The following is a 15,347-nucleotide window of genomic DNA, read 5'->3' as shown; positions in this document are numbered from 1 at the left end:
TACTAGAATGTATCACGATACAGAAACGAAAAGTTATGTATTCCAAGAGTGTTAGGCTATATGAAGTTCGCACTAAATTTACTGATTTCAGATGGAAGAAGGAAAAAAGACATCGATATTAAAACATATTAAAAATCAGGCATAGCTTCGTAACTACAATGAGCGAATATCGCCTACGCTTTCAACCTTACAGCAGATTTAGCGAAAGAAATGCGGGTAAGACTCGTTCTGTGCCTGCCGATCCCAAACGCCCACTGATGGCCAACGCTCCCACGCATATTAGGCTATTTGCGCAGATGGGTTGGTGCGAGGTGAAGTGTTTGGCGTAAAGTTTGTCCATGTTGGGATTCCGTCTAGGCACCAGCCTTAGCTTTGTGTCACTGGAAAGGCGCTAGCATTAGCACCCCGACCTCAAAAATCACAGCTGCAATGGAGGTGGAGAAAGCAGGCTGTTTTGCCGACGTGGGATTGAACACAGCCAGTCGATAGTGGTAACGTTAGGGTAGACGAGTTCGGGCGAAAGAAGATTCAGTTCGTTTATGACACTGTTCTATTCTGTCTCGACTGGGTAAATATGTTGCACTTGTTTCGAGCCAAATTCCGTGCATGTTGTTTAAGTTACATTTTCATTGATGGTAGAAAGTCGCCTGTATTCATCTAACGCAACATAGTTAACTACTTTAGTGACTAACTAATTGGTCATACGGACCAGTGTGAATTAGATTTAGATTTTCACAGTTTTTAAAAAGTGGAAATTGTGGTGCATGTTCACTTTTCTATTCTGACAATCATAATGCCATGACCAAACGAATAGCTCGGTTGTTTACCCCTAGAACAACAGCTGCACATGTTTATGGATCGTTAGCAAGCTAGCCCTGTCGCTTTAGTGGAGTAGTTTCAAACAGGTTTCAAAACAGCACCGAAGCTATGCCGTGGTCAAATTTTCAACGAATAATTTGCCTTCGTTTGCTTTCGGCATAATATTACAGTTATTGCCGGTATTTTTGGTGTCTGTGAACGTTTTTCAAATTGCACTGCAGTTTTATTTTTTTAGGCGGAGTCGTTGTCAAGAGGCACTCCGCGCAGCGCCGAGCAATATGTTGATATTTGTGTACGTTAGGCTATCGTATTTTTTCGGTTAGTTTGTTGGCCGATTAATCCGGTGCTCCCCCAGTTATACAGTGTTAAAGAAACGTGTAATAAAATGTCACGTTAACTTTCCAAAAATGTTTGGCGACCGTACTTCAGTTGGGATGCCGTGGTAGGCGAATGTTATGTACCTAGCCATTCGCCATGGTCCTGATTAGTTGAAATTGTCTTGTCGGTGACGTCGCATTCCTTGATGTTACCGTTGGCAAAACTGTCTTTTTAAGTTCAGTTGCATTTTAGTTTACTAGGTAAAAAAAAGTTTACTGAGCCCTGCAGTAGATTGCAATCAGTTAACCTCCTTTAAATCATATTTACTATATCAACAGACTCTTGGCAGTAGGACAAGAGTTGTCTGTGTAGCACAACACCCTTAACCTAATTTCCATTCAGTAGGCTACTTGGTATAGTCTGTTTTGAACTGGTTGCATTGTGTGTATATTGTCAGTAATTTCGGTTACATTGGTGAGCGAGCTTGAAGTCGATTCCCTCTTCGTGTCTGCCCCCCACCCCCCCAGGAGCTACCGCCCCCCAGCCCCTGCAGACGCCGCAGCAGTGGTCTGCATATGCGATGACGTTTTGAGAGCTGTAGGGGACAGCGATGATGGAGTTGGATATCGACCAGTCTCACCTTCCCAGAGTCCAGGAAGGTAAGAGTCTTATCTACTGCTCAAATCACCTGCCTGTTATAAAATGTGTAGCAACATGTAAACAGATTAGGGTGTAGAGATCTACACTACGTTGCACTTTCTCAACACGTGGCGTTTTGCAACGATAAATGTCATATAATGTCAGTGCCACAACGTTATCTTGAAAGATATCGGGCAAGAGTGGTTGCAAGGCTGTTTTTTTTTCTTCCCTGCTCTGCCTCACCCTGGTTTACTGTCCGCCTGTCATTTAATAGGGGTTTTATGGGCTGGGATGTACTTCTGTTTTTCAAAAGTAAAAAAAAAAAAAAGAGTCTCATCAAACAGGCACTTTCCCCCCCGGGGGCCCTGTATGAAATGGCGCAGTCTGGATTGGCTAGGAATGCTGCCCAGCTCTAAAGGTGCAGGTGTATTTTTCACCCAAACTCTGGTGCCAAAAAAACTTAATTTGATTTAGTGCACGTTCGACTGGAATTTCGCTCTATGGAAGGGAAGCTGCCGCAGTCTGGAACTTTCCAGGGAAAGTGGAAAATAGCTGATCGAGAACTGGGATCGGAGGACCGGCATTCTGGGTTAATCGGAGGAAAAAAAGCAAAACAAAAAACAAATAATCTGTACTCCTCTAGGTTATTATTGTCAGTGACAGTGACTGAGTGCTGTGCTGCAGTGCGGTTCAGTATTTTTGCGTTCAGGGCTGTCTTATGAGGACAGTGTGTTTAGGGTTAGAGGCTGTTTTATGAGGACATTGTGTTTAGATTACATCACATTACAGGCATTTAGCAGACGCTCTTATCCAGAGCGACTGACACAACTTTTACACAGCATTTACATTTACATTTATACAGCTGGATATATACTGAAGCAATTCAGGTTGAAGTACCTTGCTCTCAAGGGTACAACGGCAGTGTCCTACCCAGGTTTAGGGTTAGAGGTTTAGAAGCTGTCTTGTATGGACAGTGTGTTGAGGGTTACCGGGATATTACCTGTAACAGCCCCTTCTGAGCCTCCACACAACCCCCCCCCCCCAGTAGCCTTGGGGAGGGGGGGGGCTTTTTTCAGACTCCACAGACAAAAGCCCTTCAGCTGGCTCTTGTGTTTTTCATTTCATTTAATCTCATTTAAAGTGTCCCGGACATCCAAGTTCCACTGAATTGGAGGATTGTTCTGGGATGACATTTGTGTCTGTTCACAGAATTGCTCTGCTGCACATCTCAGCTAAGATAGAGACCCACTCAGATTGGACGTGGATGATACGAGATCAATCAATCAATAAATCAAACAATCCATCATCCTTTATTTATATAGCAACACAAAGTGCTTAACAAAGAATGAAAGAAACAGATAAATTAAGAACAAAAAAGGCATTAAAATATTAAAAGAAAGGCAACGAAAGTAAAAGAGGCAATAAAATAAATAAAAATAAAATTATATTAAAATAAAATAAACTAAGATAAGATATTTAAACGGCACCAGTATGACTTGAGAAATGAAATGAGATGAGGTTAAGGCTTTGGTACGCGGTGAACAGACTAGGACTGCACTGCAGTGAGCTGAGCAGCATTCCATTGGCAGCCTAAGCTGTCTGCATCTAAACTCTGCCAAAAAAAGGGAATTCCCCCTTCCCACTGAAGAGAGTTATTGTGAAGCCCCTCCGGTTATATTAACACTGACCGTATGATTGCTTATAATGATCTGAACCAACGGTGCCCAATCGTGTGCCACGGAGGGCTGAGTGTACGCAGATTTTCATTCCAACCAATCACTACCCCTGTTGATTTCACTGATCAACACGTCTTCATCCTGAGAGGCGGGAACTATTACTTAGTGAAGTCAGCAGGTGTAGCGATTGGTTGGAATGAAACCCTCAACCCTGCACGCTCTCACCCCTCCATGGCACCGATCTGAACCTTTTTGGGCTGAAGGAACATGGATCTCGCATGAAATGTTCAGCTTGCGGGTGTTGACCCCCTGTGGGTGTGCAGTTATACTGGGGCAGAGGTGCTGAGCGAGGGAGGCTGGGTTGCCGTGGGTACGCCGGGTCCCCAGCTCTCTCTCGGCTCGTCAGCTCCTGGGGCGTGGTGATTGGCGGTCAGACAGACTCCGCCTCCTGCCCGCTCCGACGCTAAAGAGCCAAGCGCTGCGCGGCTCGATCCAGACGCTGCTGATGAGAACTCGGAGCGCGGTCGAGTTCTGGAAGCGCTCCAAGGTTCCGTAGGGTGTCCCCGCCCACACTTGATGACTAAACGCATATTTCAGAATCTAAGTCCTTTTTTTTAAATTAAATGTAGCCCCTTTTAATTTACGATAGGGGGGGCACCCCTGGATGCCTTTGAGCCTGTGGGGTGGGGTGGGGGTCGGGTGGCTGATGCTCATTTCCAGGGTTCAGGGGACGCAGGTGGTGCAGCAGCTGTTCCCTTGTGGTGGAAGGTGTGGGTGTTGAGGAGATGAGCTCGGGATGTGCAACTAACACTTAACCCTTTCCACCGCGTTCCGACCTTAACCGGATAAACTCGGGGTGCAATCCAATCAGCGCGACGAAGCGGGTTTTAAGGCTGTGCGACCCCGTGATCAGGGAGGTTGCAGGGTTAAGTCCCCCGGGGAGGGTGCTGCGTGCTTTTGCGCAAGCTGCTTGGCTTTCTGCAATCCTCTGCTGTGGAAATACGGCTGTGCCCCGGGCGGGCCTGTTTACGTTGCGAGGCGCGCGGGTTAAACGCTAACGCTAACGTCAGGGCCGGACGAGCGCTGAGCTTCCCGCCGTACCGCCGGGGCGCTCGCTGCCGTGGCATCAGGTGACCTCGGGGTTGGCAGGGCAACAGTGGCTTTGCATGGCCGGCTGGTTAATGGGGGAATCGGACTCTCTCTCTCTCTCCCTCCTCTCTGCATCTCACTGTATGACACACGTTTGTTGGCCTTAATTGGCAGTGGTGAGGGGACAAAGACAGTGTTGTTGATTCTTTACAAACTTGTGGTCTCGCCATCGTTCCCCCTCCCCCCCCCTTCAAAATGTTAAACGGGGTCAGGCCTGGACTTTCGGTGTGGCTCGGGGAAGCAGGGGGGTGGGGGTCCTGCCGCAGTGACCCCCCCACCTCCCAGGAAGGGTGCTTTCTCTGCCCTGTGGTCTTCAGGGTGGGCTGTAGCTGGCTGGTGGCTGCATGTCCTCTGTTCCGAAGATGAAAAGCTTCTTGACGTCCCCCCTGTTTCTGGCTCTGTTTGTGGCCCTGTTTCTGGCTCTGTTTCTGGCCCTGTTCCTCTCCCGCCCTACCTGGTTCACCAGCTCCTTTTCTGTCCTCCTACATCCTTATCTGTCCCTGTGTTTGTATTTTTGCCAGCCCTCCACTGAATCCCCCCAACACAGCTGGATGTACTCCTAGAACACAGATACACCCCCCCCCACGCATATACCTCACACACGCACGCAAACGCATGCACACATACACACTCAGACACACACACACTCAGACACGCACTCAGACGCACGCACGCACACACACGCACTTAGACACACACACGCACTCAGACGCACGCACGCATGCACGCACGCACACACACGCACGCACTCTGGCGCACGCCTGCACGCACACGCACACACGCACACAGAGGCTTGGTCCCACAGTGAAGCTGAGAGGCGCAGCTGCCTTACTGACCTCAGTCTGAGGCATAGTTTAGTGCACCCCAGCCCAGAGAGGTATTTATGCCAGCGCCTTCTGTAGGAGCACGCACACGCACACACACACACACACACACGCACACACACACACACACACACACACACACACACACACACACACGCACACACAGCACAGAGAGGTATTTATATCAGCGCCTTCTGTGGGAGCTGTGGAGCCAAATTTAGTCAAAACCTTACAGCAGAGTTCGGTGCATTGGAGGGGGGTGGATTAAAAGTTTAAAACGGGGCCTTGTGTGTCTCTCTCTCTCATCCACTCTCTCCCTCCCTCCCTCCCACCCGATTCTCTGCTGGTCTTTTGTGCATTTGACAGTGAGAGATAGCCCCCTCTCCCTGGCTGGCTGACAGACAGTCTGTGGGCCGATGGAGACGTCAGTAGCGCCGTGTCTTAAAGGACAGGCTGTTCTGTGTCTGCTAGCCTGCAGCCATAAAGGGAAGGAGGGAGGTGAAGGAGGAGTGTGGGGAGGAATGAAAGTGTGAGGTGACCAATGGGATGCTTGGCTTGAGAGATACTGGGGTTAGCCCAGAAAGCATGCCCTCAAAGCAGTGATAAAACCAACATTGTCAGCAAAAACAAACTCCCATCATCCTCTTTTGTAACACACACACATGCGCACACACACACACCCTGAATGCAGTACTGTGCTTTCACCTGGAAATCTCTCTGTTTCTCTCTCTCTCTCTCTCTTTCTGAATTTTTAAAATTCTCTCTCTTTCTCACTCTGCCTCTTTTTCTCTCCCTCTCCCCCTCCTACCTCCCTCGCTGCCTTTCTCTCTCCCCCTCTCCTTCTCCCTCCCTCTTCTCTCAGCATCACTGGAAACACGCGGTCACTGCATTAGTGAAACTGGCCTGCCTGGCCTGTTCACCGTTCTTCTGTCCCCAGTTCCTCATCTCCAGCCCCCCTTCACTGCTTTAACCTCATTCTGATCTATACTCTCTCTCTCTCTCTTTCTCTCTCTCTTCTTCCTCTCTCCTCTCTCCTCTCTCCCTCTCTTCTCTCTTCTCTCCCATTCTCTCATTCTCTCTCTCTCTCTCTCTCTCTCTCTCTCTCTCTCTCTCTCTCATTCTCTCTCTCTCTCTCTCTCTCTCTCTCTCTCTCTCTCTCTCTCTCTCTCTCTCATTCTCTCTCTCCTCTCTCTCTCTCTCTCTCTCTCTCTCTCTCATCTCTCTCTCTCCTCTCTCTCTCTCTCTCTCTCTCTCTCTCTCTCTCTTCTCCTCTCTCTCTCTCTCTCTCTCCTCTCTCTCTTCTCCCTCTCTCTCTCTCTCTCATCTCTCTCTCTCTCATTCTCTCTCTCTCTCTCAGATCTATCATCCAGCCTCTCCCCTGTTTGTTCAGATGGGCCTGCCTTTTCACCGAAGCTTTTGGGGTTTTCCCTTCCACTTTATCTGTTTATCCCTGTCGAGGCCTTGGCTGCCTCAAATACTCTCCCCTGTCCCGGAGATTTCGGTTCGTCCGTCCCGTCTGCTGAACGAATTTCAGTCCCTTCTGTTCGTTCGTGGCATGTGGGTTTTTATTATTATTTTGTAAAATTACTTTTCCTTGAGGGCGTGTCTTTTCCACCCTGCTCAATGACGGACGGCCCAAGCTGGCTGTCGTTTGTGCTGCGCTTTATGAAATGTAAAATGTGTTTTGAATCCAGGTGGCTCCTGTTCGTGCTTCCTGATATTCACTGATGAATGACAGTTGTACTGAAATGCATGCCCTGTTTTATTTTATTTTTTTGTACTCATTCTTTCTCGTTTTTTTTGCCAGCACACACTGAATCCCCAGCAGTCCCCGTGTCAGTCAAACACAGCACTGCCCCTGAGTCGGGAGCTAAAGAGTGTAAGTTAGTCTTCTGCACGACACGATGTCAGCACCACCGCGCAGAGCCGAGTGGCTTTCTAATCACCTGGCTCGCCTGGGCCCGCCCCCTTGTCACGTGATCGCAAACGGGGACGCTTGATTGGTTGCCCTGCTGCACAGTGGCCTCCGCCGTCTTCCCCTGGCCGTGTGCACCTTATGACACGGGTGGGTGGGTGGTTGGGGGTGAGGGGGGGACCAAGATCCTGAGCCCCCCTGACAGTCTCCCGGCGGGGGGTTTGAGCTGATCTTGTTGTCCCGGAGCAGAGGGAGGAGACCTGGCTGTTTTAGGCGGGTGGGGTGGGGGGGGGGGGGGGTGCTAATCCAGTTAGCAAACAAGACAAGTGCTCACCTGGCTGATCCTCTTTAAAGTGCATTTGCTCTTTCGTCCCGTCTCGCCACCTTGACCTCGATGTGCCGGGAGGTCTAACCCGTAGCCAGCGTGTTTAATTCGGTTAGCTGCTCCTCACGGGATGCCAGGCCAGCGCTAACGTGCTGCTGCGTTTTTTTTAAAGCCGCTGGGACGTCTGTGCGCGCTTCCGTCCCGAGGTGATCGCATCGGCGATCGACGGTTGCGTGGGCCCGCGGAAATATCTCGAACCGTTCCGAACTGGCAGCCCCTTTGGGGTACAGTCGCGCAGCCGAAACCCCAGTAAATATTTCCCCTTTGAAGGCGCGGTGCCCGGCTGCTGCTAAGGAAGCCAAACCCAGGCACTGTGCCCTCATTGGCTGTGCTAAGTGTTTGCAGAGCGGGCTCGTAAAACCCGTGTACTCGAAATTTCCAACGGTTCCCGCGGTTTCTTTTCATGTCCCGGTAAAGGGCAAAGCTGTTTCTCACCGCAGTTGTCTTTACGGTGATTTTATTATTATTATTTTTTCCAGAGAACAGCCCTGTTTTAAGTTTGAGCAGAGGCCTTCAGCAGAAATAACCGTTACAGAAAAAAAAAACATGGCTCCCCCACCATCTATTTGAGGCCACGGCCGCCCACACCCTCCCCTGTTCACAGAACCGCACCGAGACGTGATTTCTTCCATGAGGCTTTGGGGGTGGCTGTAAGACAGGCCTGTGCACAAACATTGACATAGTGGATTTGTGGAGGAGGATGTAAATTGGGTTCAGAGACAAGAGTCCAGTTTTCAACATGCCGTGTTCGCTACCTTTTATTTATTCATTCATTCATTCATTTATTCATTCATTCATTTGTGCTAGGGCAGATGCAAAAAGGTGGAAATGGTGTATGGAGGGCTTCTTGTTGCTGGCTTTGGGAAGTGGTTGCAGTTAGGTGTAATATCGTCCTGGAGAGAGTGTGTGTGCGGATGTTCAGACGTCTTTACGTGGTTGGGAGCGTTACGTCGCTGTTAAAGACAGGTCTGTTTGATTCTCACCCCCGTGCTGGTGGAATTGAGGGACGCTCTGTTTGGGGTGAAATTTCGCGGCTGTTGGTACCTGTGCTCCTCTCTCGTCTCCTGTTCTGTTTGGCTGAAGAGTGGCCGACTGCGCAGGCTGCAGACGCACACAGCGGTTACCTGCGCTGCTTTCTTAATCAGCCGTTAGAGTGCTGCAGTGTTTCCCAGCACACAAAACACAACTTTGCAGACACACACACACACACACACACACACGCACACGTGTGCACACACTCGGTCTGCTGCTTCAAAGGTAGTTTTATTGGCTTAAATTAAACGATTATGCCGAATAAACCAAAGTAAGCTTTAAAGAGAAGTGCTCAGTCGTCAGCAGTTTTATTGACGATCCGGGGGTGGCTGTAATGTAACAGTGCCTTCAGTGCATGCATCTGTCCCACACATGCAGAAGTTCAGGTACATCCCACCCAAGCCCCCCCCCCCCGCCCCCCCACAGCCCTCATTAGAGCAGAGGAATGCCGTCCTGCGCGGGCTCTTCTGTGACCCTCTGCTGGGAGATGCTGGGAAAGCAAATAGAAAAAAAACGAATTGCTGCCTGACTCACTGCCCCCTGCCCCCCCCCCCCCCCACCCCACTCGTCTGGGACAGCTACTGTATCAGAGCCGGGGGGGGGGGCGGGGGCTGTGCAGTTGGTTTGCTTTCTGTCAGTCCCCTACCCCAACCCCCATCTCGGTAATACTAACCCTGAATGCTCCAGAGAGGGGGAACTGAAGGGGGTGGGGTAGGTGTGGGGGGGGGGGGTGTTTGCTTCGTTCCGTCTGCATATTGTGTCCCGCTGTCTGTCGGAGTCTCGCTTGAGAGGAGCGTGCGGACACTCTGGCTGGTCATCTGTCTTCTGCTTTACTGCCCCCCCCTCCCTGTGGCTGTGGCCAACATCTGCGCACATCTGGAAAACATTCCGTACCACCCCCTGTGCTTGGGGACTGGAGGGGGTGTCGGTGGGACTTCTGTGGAAGCAGCGCGGCGTGGAGCAGGGGGGGCGAGGGGCCTGGGGGCGGGGGGGGGGCTGGGGGGCGGTGTTGTATTCGGCACGGCTGCAGCTGGTGGACCCTCCGGGGAGGTGAGGGGTTCGGAGCGAAGGTCAGCTACACACCCCAAAAGAGATTCACGACCAGCAGTCCTGCCTTCGAACCCGAGGTCAGCGCTAAAGGGATCCGGTCCTGCTGGGGGGAAGGGGGGAGAGCGGCAGATTCGGAGTACAGTCAGCAGTTTTGTTTTTACAACTGCACGTAGCGCATTTCACACCACCAAGGAGACCGCTGCTGTCTAGCAGTAGCGGTAGTCTACGGAAGGCTTCTGAACTGAGAGTTTGACCTTTGAACTCTTTCCTGGCTCGGCGTCTCATTCGCTGACTTATTAACTTGGGACGGCTCAAATATCCGCCCCGGTCAGGCTGTGCAGAGGGGGGTTTCTGACCCTAACGCTCCTGTGCTGGGTGTATGTTCTCAGATGATTGGAGGCGGATGAGGTCGCGTTTGAAGACCAGCTGTCAATTACTGCCCTGTGGGGGTCTGTGGTTGCACAGTGTGTCCCTGGGCCTGGACCCAATGCACAGCCGCTGTCCCTGGGCCTGGACCCAAAGCACAGCCGCTGTCCCTGGGCCTGGACCCAAAGCACAGCCGCTGTCCCTGGGCCTGGACCCAAAGCACAGCCCCTGTCCCTGTCCCTGTCCCTGGGTCTGGACCCAAAGCACAGCCCCTGTCCCTGTCCCTGGGCCTGGACCCAAAGCACAGCCGCTGTCCCCGGGCCTGGACCCAAAGCACAGCCGCTGTCCCTAGGTCTGGACCCAAAGCACAGCCGCTGTCCCTGGGCCTGGACCTAAAGCACAGCCCCTGTCCTTGGGCCTGGGCCTGGACCTAAAGCACAGCCGCTGTCCCTGGGTCTGGACCCAAAGCACAGCCGCTGTCCTTGTCCCTGGGCCTGGACCCAAAGCACAGCCCCTGTCCTTGTCCCTGGGCCTGGACCCAAAGCGCAGCCGCTGTCCCTGCTTTGCATGCGCTCGGTGTCAGCAGTGTGACCCATTCACTCCGGGCCCCGCCCGCCTCGCTGTTCGGGTGTCTCGGTAACGGAGCTGAAATATTCACGGGCTTGATTGTGGAGGTAATGACATGCCCGTCTGCCTCTCCTGCGGGTTGGGCGTGGCTGCTGCTGTCTTCTGGAATCTTTGATATTGATATGCAAGCCCTGCTCTGTGTGTGTGTGTGTGTGTGTGTGTGTGTGTGTGTGTGTGCTTGTGTGCATATGTGTGTGTGTGTGTGTGTGTGTGTGTGTACTTGTGTGCATATGTGTGTGTGTGTGTGTGTGTGTGTGTGTGTGTACTTGTGTGCATATGTGTGTGTGTGTGTGTGTGTGTGTGTGTGTACTTGTGTGCATATGTGTGTGTGTGTGTGTGTGTGTGTGCGCTTGTGTGCATATGTGTGTGTGCACGCGTGTGTGTGTGTGTGTGTGTGTGTGTGTGTTGTAAGTGGTGCTGTGTGTCTCTGGTTGCCCGGTGCTTAGTGTGAGGGATCTCATTTGCCCTCGTTTGCATCGGGTGAAACGACACTGGACTGCAGTGGTGCTTACATCACCATGGGGACGGGGGGGCAGTGCTTCCTCACAGGGAGGCCTGTGCAGAGCTAGCGGGCTGATTGGTCAGAATCGGCCTTGGTGACGCAGGTATGGCCGCGTGCCCTGTCACTCATTATGAGAGAGCACGAGAGCTCCGCCCCTCACTAGGGAAGAGGAGCTTTGTTTGGTTGCACTTTGCCTCTGTCGCGGGGAAGGTCGGGTTACTTGCTGTCCGTACTGCCGTCCGTTGTCAGTAAGGTTCGGTTGCACCGCACGCTCATTCTCCCAACGAGAGAGAGTCCTGTTGCTTCGGCAAATATTTGGTTTGATTCCTTAAACCTTAAATGAACTTCTCTCTCAGCCGCCCAGTTGAGTGTGTTATGATTGACAGGTGTCAGTTTAGGCCCGTACTACTGATCCGTGGTCCTGGAGCACCGCGTCCTCTGCAGGCATTCATTCCAGCCGTTTTTACTCCTGATTCAAATAGCTGTTGCCTGGATTTATTGGATGTAGCTTCTCTCTCAGGTCCTGTGTGGTGGTGGTTTAATTAAAGTAGACCTGGGAAGGCCCTGAAGAAAACAGGTTTTCTCAGGACTGGAGCTGGAAGCTTTGGCTTCGGTCCTTAAAATGGAGGCTTTTTTTTTTTTTTTCTCACAACAACATCGACGCGCTCTGCACACCCCCGGGGCCGGCCGCTCAGTTCTGGCACGCCGGTGTGAGAAAGTTCTGCCGCGTTTCTCAAAAGCGCGCGTCTCTCAGACATTTATTTATTTATTTATTTACGAGCCAGCAGCGCTGAGGAAATGAGCGCGTCTGCGAGCCGTGTGGTGCGGTTCCGCAGGGTGACTCACTCTCAGGGCCAAATATTATTCCCCCCCCCCCCACCCCCCCACCCGTGCGGGACGGGGTTTGATGTCCCCGTCATGGCACCCTCTGAGCTGTGATCTCGCCTCTCTCTCTGTGTGTGTCTCTCTGCTCTCTCTCCCGGTCTGAATAAAGCAATAAAACAAAACTGTGAAAGAAGGGTCCACTCTCCTATCCGTTCTGGTTTGGGCACGCTGAAATATGTGCCAGTTGCGTGCTGCAGTGTTAACACAACACAACGTAATGGTGAGAACAGGCTGTGAGAACAGCCCAACAATGCTCACCGTTTCCTAAAGCGTACCTGGTGCTCACCGTTTATCTGCAAGCTTGCAACTTAGATGGCATCCAGCATCGTGTCAAGCCTGGTCTTGAAAGGAGTCTCTGCCTCTACTGCATGACCCAGCACGCGTGTGCAGTCGAGGCACGGACTGGAGAATATAGTTTTGGCGTCCTTAAAAAAAAGCTGTGTCCCTCGTCTGCTCTTTCTCTCAGCGCAGACCCTCTGTGATGGGAACTGAGAGATCGGTGCCTCCTACACTGCAGGCACAGCAGAAGCCATTTTCCCAGCATCCACTGCTGCAGTCATGTGACCTGAGAAGGTGCCCGTGACTACAGCAAGCACTTTGCCGCTCACACACTTGTAAATGAGCCTTTTTAGGGCCCTAGACTTTGTCCTACGTTAGAAAGTTACATCCCGTTAACAGTTCATTTTCAGCTAAGGATAGACTTTATTATGGTTATCTTCAGATTTTCAGTTAAGTTCAGTGGGATATTTATAGTGTGGCAAATGTGTGCTCCTTTTAAAACTGCCCCTTCTGTTACCTTTAGTGGTTGTCTGTGGGCAGTCCTGTATCTTAGATACAGTGCTGTGTAAATGTTTTGATTAGCATTTATTCATTAAATCAAGCCTTAATCTGTGGACAGATATTCTTAATGTGTTTATGAGTCATGTGTTGGACTGCGTCCCGTCCATCTGGAAATGTGGTGAGAGAGAGAAAGGGAGAGAAAGAGAGAGAGAGAATAAAAGATGAGGTTTTTGCCTTCTGCACAATGTAGAATGTCTATAGATGGCTGTGCTGTGTTTCTCACACACAGTGTCTCACAGGAAATGGGCTGGGGGGGGGAGGTGACTGGGCCTCCTCTGCGCGCCCCCCCCCCCCATTTCTGTGATGACCCAGTTGCCCAGTTGGAAGCTCACAACTTCCTGTTTTTTGTAGTCCCTGTGGTGTGTCCTCAGGGCTGGGGGCTAACTGGTCCCAAAGCAGGAACTTTGTGTGTGTGTGAGGGAGTGTTTGTTTGTTTGTGTGTGAGCGTTTGTGTCTGTGTGAGAGAGAGAGTGCGTGAGTGTGTGTGTGTGTGTGTGTGTGTGTGTGTGTGTGTGTGTGTGTGTGTGTGTTTGTAAGCGAGTATGTGTGTGTGTGAGAGAGAGTGTGTGTGTGTGTGAGAGAGAGAGCGAGAGCTAGAGCTAGAGTGTGTGTGTGTGAGAGAGAGAGCTAGAGTGTGTGTGTGTGTGTGAGAGTGAGAGAGGGTGAGTGTGTGTGTGTGAGAGCGAGAGTGTGTGTGTGTGTGAGTGTGCGTGCGTGTGTGTGTGAGAGAGAGCGAGAGTGTGTGTGTGTGTGTGTGTAGAGAGAGCGAGAGGTGTGTGTGTGTGAGAGAGAGACAGTGTGTGTGTGTGTGTGAGAGAGAGAGAAGAGACTGTGTGTGTGTGTGTGTGTGTGTGTGTGTGTGTGTGTGTGAGAGAGAGAGAGAGCGAAGACGTGTGTGTGTGTGTGAGAGAGTGAGAGCGAGACTGTGTGTGTGTGTGTGTGTGTGAGAGAGTGTGTGTGTGTGTGTGTTGATTTTGCGCAGCCTCTGTAGTGCACAGGGAGAGGCGCTGCTTTGTGTTGCTATGACAGGGCACGGCTCCCTGGCCCAATCACACGGGGCTTTGTGTCACATCAGAGCTCCTGCGGCGGGGTGGAGGGCATTGTCTGAGCTGAAAAAGCGCAGGTGTAAGCTTTCAGCCGGGCCCCGCCCCCTGGGTTTAGGAGCGCTCGGAGGGCATGCACTTTTAATCAGGAGCCTTCTGCTATGTGCCCCTTCAGGTTCTACCACTCCCTCAGCCCTGGACTCCGCCGTCTTCTGTTCATCATCGCAAAAAAATGAAATGTGGAAAAGAAAAACAGGCCTTTATCTTGCCAGATCTTGAGGTGTGCAGCCAGGGCGATGGCACTTTGTATATGACTGCGAGTTTTTTGTCTGTCCCCTGCTCTGGCGGTGTTTGCTTATCATGTGAAGTGCAGTTTTGTCTGTCAGTCCTTTTGGCTAAAAGCGTCTGCCAAATGTCTGAATTGCAGTTTTAAATGGAGTGCGTCTCTGTGTGCATACTGCTCGTGTCCTGGTTCGTGCGTGTGTGTGTGTGTGTGTGTGTGTGTGTGTGGATACTGCCCGTGTCCCGCTCCATGGTTTCTGGTTCTGTGTGCGTGCGTGTGTGTGTGTGTGTGTGTCTGGTGCCTGTAGCTTTCCCTTATCTCCATGCTCTTTTGCCTTCCAGTATGTGAGTGCTTTGCTGTTCTGGAGGATGGGGCTTTGGCTTATAATCTTCAGGAGCAGGAGAGTAAGTTACACATTTCCCCCTTGTCCCCACCCCCACACCCTTTTACACCAATCAGCTCTCCTACACCTCTTCTGCTTAGCCCTCCAACCCCCTTTTACACCCATCAGCTCTCCTACACCTCCTCTGCTCAGCCCCCATCCCCATTTTACACCAATCAGCTCTCTTACACCTCCTCTAGTGAGCCCCTCCCCCCTTTTACACCATTCAGCTCTCCTACACCTCTTCTACACCTTCCTCTGTCCTCCACCCCTCAGATTCCCGGTGCCTTAGCGTAGTGAGCGATGTGTCGCTCAGAGCTCTGAATCTCAGCTCCTCTTCTTTTTTTCTGGGCATCAGTTGTAAAGCGCTTTGGATAAAAGCGCTATATAAATGCGGTCCATTTACCATTTTACCATTTTCCTCTGTCCGGTTCCTCTCTCTCCAGTTGAGCAGTACTACAACTCCAACGTGCAGAAGAGCCAGCTGGTGCAGAATGACATCCGCGTGGCCAAGCGGCTGCAGGACGAGGAGGCGGAGCACGCCAGTCAGGCCGCGCGCCAGCTGTAAGGACCCGTCGCCCGCCAACCTGCCACCCGTCACCTGCCACCCGT

At 51.5% G+C, this 15,347-nt stretch overlaps 2 protein-coding genes across 5 annotated transcripts in view; one reads left to right on the top strand and one right to left on the bottom strand.

Moving 5' to 3' along the window:
* The window catches only part of LOC135238574 (matrix remodeling-associated protein 8-like), a 249,684-nt gene that overhangs the window by 116,130 nt on the left and 118,207 nt on the right, over positions 1-15,347 (bottom strand). The gene's annotated exons all lie outside the window — the stretch shown is intronic.
* The window catches only part of LOC135237695 (transcription initiation factor TFIID subunit 1-like), a 37,783-nt gene that overhangs the window by 1,454 nt on the left and 20,982 nt on the right, over positions 1-15,347 (top strand). Inside the window, exons 1-5 of one of the 4 annotated variants that reach the window (XM_064305057.1) lie at positions 297-568; positions 1,665-1,796; positions 7,233-7,304; positions 14,695-14,757; positions 15,182-15,299. In XM_064305057.1, the coding sequence (XP_064161127.1) occupies positions 1,748-1,796; positions 7,233-7,304; positions 14,695-14,757; positions 15,182-15,299 (302 nt within the window). In that variant the 5' untranslated portion in view covers positions 297-568; positions 1,665-1,747. Of the gene's footprint in view, positions 1-296; positions 569-1,664; positions 1,797-7,232; positions 7,305-14,694; positions 14,758-15,181; positions 15,300-15,347 lie in introns of those variants that run through there. The other 3 variants (XM_064305059.1, XM_064305060.1, XM_064305061.1) reach the window with 3 other exon arrangements.

The sequence above is a fragment of the Anguilla rostrata genome, chromosome 13 (genome assembly GCF_018555375.3).
Source record: "Anguilla rostrata isolate EN2019 chromosome 13, ASM1855537v3, whole genome shotgun sequence".
Taxonomy (NCBI): Eukaryota; Metazoa; Chordata; class Actinopteri; order Anguilliformes; family Anguillidae; genus Anguilla; species Anguilla rostrata.
Note: the sequence above shows the minus strand (reverse complement) of the source record. Positions and strands in the feature narration are given on the sequence as shown.